The sequence below is a fragment of the Taurulus bubalis genome, assembly GCF_910589615.1.
Source record: "Taurulus bubalis genome assembly, chromosome: 6".
NCBI classification, from domain to species: Eukaryota; Metazoa; Chordata; class Actinopteri; order Perciformes; family Cottidae; genus Taurulus; species Taurulus bubalis.
In genome coordinates, this window is record NC_136594.1 from 26,218,411 (window position 1) to 26,226,116 (window position 7,706).

Below are 7,706 nucleotides of genomic sequence, written 5' to 3' on the forward strand. Positions count from 1 at the left end.
CCATGAGGAAACAATAACGCTTTGTTTGTAGTGTTCTTAAGGATCAATGGATCCGTGCAAAGTATGAAAGAAGAGAATTCACCGGAGAAAACTACTTTCAGCAAGCTTATTGCTCAGGTAATGAACAGAAAAATAAATTACTTCTGCATTGTTTTTTGTTTTTTCATATAGATGATTCTATAAGAAGATGAATTGCTCTTTGTCCCTTTTATTCATTTGATGTATCCAACCCAGACCAGTTTGAGTCCACGCTATGGAAGAAGGGCAAAGACAACAAACAGTTTTTAAAGAGGGTCTTCCTGCTCTCCCGGAAAGACTTCACCCTGAGATACTTTATTAAAGAGGATGTGAGTTTCGCCTCATCATCATGTAGCCTGCGATGTTCTATGAGCGTACACCCTTTCCATTCTGATCTTGTGAAATCCTTCCCTGATCCAGTCCAAGCTTCCCAAAGCCGTCATCTCCATGAAGGACCTTAATGCCGTCTTCCAGCCGGAGAAGATGTGCCACGCCCACGGTCTGCAGATCTCCTACATGCACGACCATCGCACGAGGAATCTGTTTGTTTACCACGAAAAAGGACAGGTGGGCTGGAGGCACTTGAGTCTCGCATGTGAGCTCAAACACTAGAAGTACAAAGATGAAGAATCACAACATGAACAGAACACCAACACATACGGTTGTGCTTAATTTAAGGAAGTTGAGCAGAAAATCTCAACACATTGCGACATTGTGTTTTACTATTAACACACACTCATCTGTGTGTGTGTCACCAGGGTCAAATACAGCTTCTATGTTCAGCTATCTGGTTTTTAAAGCTCTCTTTTCCCTCAGCCTACACCGTATGACACTGTCTATACTTGCATGGATGTGGATTATATCCTCCTGATGTGCTCTTCAATAGTTAATATCCGTGCCTTGCAGGTAATTGTGTCTTTGTTCAACGCTATTCGGGCGACGCGCCTGGCGTACCTCCAGAAGAAACATCCCACTCTCCGAGACAATGACGTGAGACAACATTTAAACAAATCTTTAGCTTGGGTATATTGTTAATTGTTTTGTTCAGTGAACGGTGATACCTGCGTCTCTTTGCACAGCTAGTACCTCAGATATCGGGACATTGCCTGAAGGAGGGATACATGGAGAAAACTGGCCCAACGGTACGTCATCTCTCTGAGTTTGTTACGGAAACAAATTAGATTTATTTATACTGGGTTACTTTATATTTGCAATCACAGTTCTCTCTCTCTCTCTCTCTCTCTCTCTCTCTCTCTCTCTCTCTTTACCTATGTGTATTTCTGTCTCTGTGTGTGTATTCGTGTGTGTGTTTTCAGCAGCGGGAGTCATTCAAGAAGAGGTGGTTCACACTGTGCTCAATGAACAGGAAGCTTCTGTATTTTAAAGGTCCTCTGGTAATTACCAGATAACAACCACAGAGTCCACAGCGTGTGTAGAAACTACATTCATGTGCATATTTACAAAATACAAAGCTAACATTTGGTTTGGGAACAAAACAATGATTATGCATTCAAATCAAATGTAGGCTAATATTTTGGGAGTGGACGACACTTCCTGGAAGATACGCAGACATTGAATTACCTGATATGAAGTGAAGCGATAGATGGCCTTTGCTGAGCGTTGTGCTTTGTCCGCGTCCGTCAGGATGCGTCTGAGTTGGGGGCCGTCTTCATCGGCACGGAGAGCCACAGCTACTCCGCGTCAGAGAGCAGCAGGCGGAGCACGAGAGGAGGCCGCTGGCACTGCGGCGTCACGCTGCACACGCCGGACAGGGAGTTCGTCTTCATGTGCGAGCAGGAGCAGGAGCAGAAGGAGTGGCTGGAGGCCTTCAGGAAGGTCATCTGTCAACCGATGACATCAGAGGACTACGCTAGTAAGACACTGATGTCATCAATGACGACCGTCCAGTGTGACGGGAGAAAACCCCACTGCTAACGCTTCCTTCCTTTCTTTCTTTGATATAGACGAAGCCAGCATGAAAAGGAAGAAATGACTGGAGCAGTTCTACCTGTCGGTTTGTAGGAGTTCAGGATGCAAGAGGTTGAATTTTGGGACGTAACAGACGGAAAGCTTCTGCTTCCAAAGGATACTCCTGAACCCGAGTCAGTGATGGAAAAGAAAGAGACAAACTCTCACTTTTACAAACACAGCTGCTCGACAGCACTGGCACCACTTTGCACAGACTATGAACACACCTTGTGACACCTTGTGACCCCTTGTGACCTTGTGACCCCTTGTGACCCCTTGTGACCCCTTGTGACCCCTTGTGACCTTGTGACACCTTGTGACACCTTGTGACCCCTTGAGAAGCTGCCGCTCAGAGGCTTGAATGGATTGCATCGTCGTTGCCAGAATAACGTCACATCAAAGAACTCTTTGCAATACTTTTTAAATACACTGGAACCAAATATTGTATTTATTAAAAAAACAAGGTGAAAATTAGTTGTATTGAACAATGTTCTGTGGTTATTTTGTATTGTATATTTCACTTTATTGCACATTTTGAAAAGTTAAGTTTAATTTTTTCTCACACCGTTTGATTTCACTTGTCTATTACATTTCGTGAAAGCTTTTCATATTGTATAATACATTGTATAGACAATTGATTCCTGCTTTTGCAATTCTAGAGGTATATATTTACAGTATATATTCCTCTTTGAACCTTTGTTGTTCATGTTTATAGTGCTCTGATGTGGTGCAATTATGTAAATAAATGTGTGCTTATTACAGACACTATGCACAACTTATGGTTTCTGCTGTTGGTTTTCTCACGGTCTTGACAGGTGGTGTCCCGCTGGGATGAAAAGCAAAATGTCTAATTATACACCAGAGGTATTTAATTACAATTCAGCGAGGTCCAGTTCGAGAGAATTTCCTCATGCGAAGGTCCGGAACGTCACAGTAACGTCTAACTTGTGCTACGATTTAGTCCCATGTGTATGGAAGTAGCCGAGCAATTGTGCTAACGTCTGCATGTAGTCAACAACTGACTGTCAAATGAAATAAAAGTTCAATAATGAATAATATCTCAAAAATATTTGTCAGTTTTCAAATTGAATTGGATGAATTGTAAATATTACATACTCTAATAATAAATACATGTTCTTCCCTCAAATGAGGCATGGATTTAGGAATAAATTACAAAACGGAAAGCTTTTGAAAAAATAAGCATCTTAAAATAAAGTACTTCATTTTAGAAAAATGTATTTAACTGAATTGTCTTTGCCTTTTTTTGTGTGAGGCGGCAGACGTCCGGCTGCATGGAGCAGGAGACGAGCTGGAGGCGCAGACGAGGAGAGAGTGTGAGAGAACCTCTTGTCAGCAGTCCATCAGTCACCTGTGATTATACCTATCGCTTATCTCCACGTTGACAACGCGCTTCCAGAGAAACGTATGGGTGGCAGAAAAAGAATGAAGCAAATGTATAGGCATGTATTCGAAACGCTTTCCGGCTAATTTATCTGTCACCATAATACGTCAATCCAACCTCTTATTGCATTTGTTTGCTGCCTAAACAAACTCGACCTTGAAATAATGTCTTAACTCGCACTTCCTTCCATAGAAGCTGTTTGACCCCTAATCAAATCAAATCAAATCACATCAGTGTTGATTTAATTTCCCATAGCCCTGGCATAAAACGTGGTCCGGCCTTTAAGGCCCCTGGTCTTTGTGCTGACCGTGTTACTCTGTATTCAGCCAAACAGCCGGGCTTCTTGCCAGCTCACCTGTTTGTTTCCTCGATGGACTGGACAAACCCGCTCTGTGCCCTTTAGCCAGAGAGTAACAAAGCTATGTGAAGCCGAGGTGAAACTTGTTTTCTGTTTTGAATTATATATGGTGTATTGACTGTGGGCAGCACAGAGAAAGTATTATTTCTGTATGAAGTCATCCATTCATTGTTGTGCTGCTGCAGTAACACCCATTACCACTTAAGGTGAATCTTTAAAAAGAGCAATAGTCAATTGTGAGACTGTAATGCAGAAACTATACTGATGCACAATGACACACCAGATCATGATATTAATCTACACCATTTAATGCATTAGCTTCCATTTGACAAGTTAATGTGATTACTTAAAAAAAATATATAAATGCCATCAAAATGTCATTTTTGGAACTCTGCTGCATCCTAGTGGACTAACGAGACACACACTCCATTGAGTGTACATTGGGGACATTTTGACACTCATTGGGTGATGGGTGGTAAGTAAGATAAAACTATTTAATTGCCTAAATTAAAGCAGCAGAGGCCAATATATCCTGTGATTAAAGGGTCTTTAAAAAAGAAAAGTAAAAACCATGGCTGTGTTGTTTCCATAGAGGTGCGGGACTTATTGCAGTGAAAATCTATCTATCTATCTATCTATCTACCTACCTACCTACCTACCTGTAAGCAGAGGTTTTCTCAGGGGACTCTTGTGCTTTGAAACACTTCACCTTTTGTCCAGAGGGGCCGCCAAAATCAACCCAAAATGTCAGTTCTAGCTTCTAGTTTTTCTTTTTCTAGTAAAAACTAATTTCTTTTGGATTCTTCTCAGTGAAGAAGAGATTTATTTGAACAAGACAGGCAGGATCTCTTCTCGCCAGCCTGCAAGTTGATTTGAATATATTGAGTGTGAGGCAGAGCTCATTTATCATCTGGCTCTCGCCCAGCTCCACCTCTCTGCCAGTCAGATCGATGAGTGGCTTCGTAACGGGTAGGATCTGATGCCAAACACACCACTCAAGGCTCTAGCAATCTGCGCTGCAGTTTCAGTCAAGAAAGAAGAATGTTTTGCTTCATGTGAAGCAAATATGTCTAACTTTCATATTCCCTCTTTAGAAGAAAAGGGGAGATGTTCCAGAGGCGGCTGCATAATGCAAAACACTTGTTTTTTACACATTCATATATGTGGCTTTTAACAGTGATTGTAAAGTGACACAGGCAAATATATATAGTTTCCAGGATAACTTTATTCTTTGAAACTACAGTATTGAATAAAAACACACACACACACACACACACACACACACACACACACACACACACACACACACACACACACCTGGTTACGCATACAAACACAATAGACTAAAACAAACTCAGATAACTTTATTGCACACAGCTGCAATATTGTCTGTTCACAGTAAGCACTAACAAGACTTATTGAATCGTTTAAACAGATTGCTTTCTGGCATTTTTCAATTGTGATAATAATTGTCATTTGAATTTGATAGCAACCTTAATGTGCCTAAATATGGAGGAGAGAGCACCTTTACGCATGTCAGAAGATGATAGGGGTAAGTGATCTATTGTTTGCTTGAAGTGTTTATTGGCTTCGATAGCGTCAATATGACCAATAATATGACACAATGCTAAAATAAATTAATAACAGATGTGGATGTGGGTTTCCAGACTTTCAGTCTGTCTTCTATCATGAATTTCTCATCGTCTCAACAAATCACAATTGCAGAGCTGGGGTTTGGATTTGTTTAGACACGTATGAAATATTCAAGTCAAGAGCCAGATTGACGAGCTGGTAATTATGAGCAGACTTGGAGGAACTGTACACAGAACCTGGCCTTGAGGGAATACGTTTTAACATATTTACAAGATGCCATAATGAAACAGGTAACAGGTGGCCAAGTGAGCGTTGGCAAGAGTGGACTGTGTCGACAATGAGGGCACCGACTGAAAAGAAACCTGGGGTTGTGTTGGTTAAGAAGATGTTTGAAGTAATATGAAGGTTTCAATTCTTCTGCAGTCTTTTCTTCAGAAGTTTATAATGGAGATGTTTCTAGTGTAAGGGCCTGAGGGGAGATGTGGTGGACAGCATCTACATTCCAGCCAGAAGACTCCACCCACTCGTTAGGAGGGCATTGAGATCAGGTGTGGGACGAGACACAGCTTACGTCCCACAGAGTCCAGTTTAACCACAACCAGGAACCTAATAGTTCCTTTGTGGACACAACTACGAAATTGGCTGAAACTCGCGAGCATTGCAACTTGTTATGCCGTGTGTCCGCTAGATGGCGACAACGGCACAGAAATATAATTAATGTTTTCCATCCAATGGGATTTTTGGAAGTGTTTTTGTATTTGTGAACAAAATTACATATGGAAACGAAGACGCAACACTCGTGTCCCCACTCTTGTTTTATGCTTTTGGTTTGGGGCTGTATAGTTTCGCCCACTCCAATCAAGGGACATAATACCCAAGCAATAAATACTGTTTTGGACAAGTAGCTGTTTCCAGCTTTGTGACAACAATTTGGGACAAGACCTCACCCCCTTCAACGAGGGTAAAAAATGGCCTCCTAGTTTTGGAAGACCTTGACTGGCCTGCACAGATCCCTCACCTCAACCCCATCCAACACCTTTGAGTTGCACGACCCTGCAGCCAGAGAGAGGGGGGACTGTGTATTAACCCATATGTTACACTGAGATGTTCAAAATCACACGTAATGTAATATATTGTACTGGTGGTGTCCACATATACGTTTGGCCACGTAGTGTCATAAATGCCTGTAAATACAAGAGATCACTGAACTGGCCAGGGCACAGTCTGATATTTCTTTCATGTCCAAAATAGTACAAGCTGAAAGAATTGTATTTTAACCGAGTAACTGATCCCACACATGTGCATATGTACACAGACCTGCATGCAACACACTGCAAAGATGATGAAGTACTCCATCAACAATGCCACCGCCACCACCAGCATGTTAGAAACATTGGTCATAGTCAGAGAGATTACATTATGGATATATTTCATAAAGTTAAATTCCTAACATCTGTTTGCTGACTAACAATTAAGTTGCGTTATCAGAGAGAGCGATAGTGAGATAATTGTACAAAGGTTTAATATGATGTTGTTTCCTGTTTCAGATTCAGATGGATGATTGTCAGTGAAAGGGTGTGGACTGTTGGGAAAAGCCGGGCCGACTGCTGAAGGACAAGGAGATAACAGAAAGTGTGGAGGAAAAAAGAAGGGAAAATATGTATTGTCACAAAGAACAACAGCTTCCAGTAAAACATTTGATCCTTTCATCTGATAGTTATGATGACTGATGGGCTGCACAGATATGGTGACAGAGAGGAAATAAAAAACGAGCTTCTAAAACAGTCACAAGCTTTATGAGAAAATGTCCAATCATGATGTCATTAATTAAGTCATTGCCAATGAGAACACAGCACAACATGAGCCTCTTCTATTTAAGAATGACTATAGTCGTACTGCTGTTTTCTTAGTGAAAGTAATACAAAAGTAATTCAACAGCAATGCATTACTCTATATACAGGCAGTCATTTTGAAACGCAATGTATTAGTTTTAAATGAGAGTAACTAGTAATATGTAATAAAGTACTTTTTGAAAGTAACTAAGGACATCAGTGAGCTGCTTCACAACACTGTCCTCCACACCTTTCTGATGTTGGATTAGGATTCTGTGTTCAAGCATTTCATAACTCTGCAGTTTTGGGGATATGAGAAAGTAGGCGGGGTTTGAACTTCCTTCCTTCTTCACAGGACTATTTCAGTCACTTTTTCAACTTTTTCAACAAAGTGCAGCACTATGAACGTCTTCCAGGAGAGACAGTCTGACGTGAAATGTGTCTGTACTCTACATCATTATGAGCACCCCTTAAGTATTGTTGTATTAAGTGGTCTGTAAGCAACTATAACGATATCTAAAAACTTATCATTGAC

At 41.1% G+C, this 7,706-nt stretch overlaps 1 protein-coding gene across 1 annotated transcript in view; it reads left to right on the plus strand.

Annotated features, from left to right (window-relative positions):
• The window catches only part of LOC306738361 (arf-GAP with dual PH domain-containing protein 2-like), a gene marked incomplete at its 5' end in the record, with an annotated part of 4,070 nt that extends 1,712 nt beyond the window's left edge, over positions 1 to 2,358 (plus strand). The window contains 8 exons of the mRNA XM_079220205.1: positions 32 to 117; positions 235 to 347; positions 439 to 585; positions 925 to 1,008; positions 1,098 to 1,160; positions 1,335 to 1,412; positions 1,663 to 1,891; positions 1,983 to 2,358. Of these exons, the coding sequence (XP_079076331.1) occupies positions 32 to 117; positions 235 to 347; positions 439 to 585; positions 925 to 1,008; positions 1,098 to 1,160; positions 1,335 to 1,412; positions 1,663 to 1,891; positions 1,983 to 2,011 (829 nt within the window). The 3' untranslated portion in view covers positions 2,012 to 2,358. The remainder of the gene's footprint in view (positions 1 to 31; positions 118 to 234; positions 348 to 438; positions 586 to 924; positions 1,009 to 1,097; positions 1,161 to 1,334; positions 1,413 to 1,662; positions 1,892 to 1,982) is intronic.
• Between the last annotated feature and the right edge of the window lie 5,348 nt (positions 2,359 to 7,706).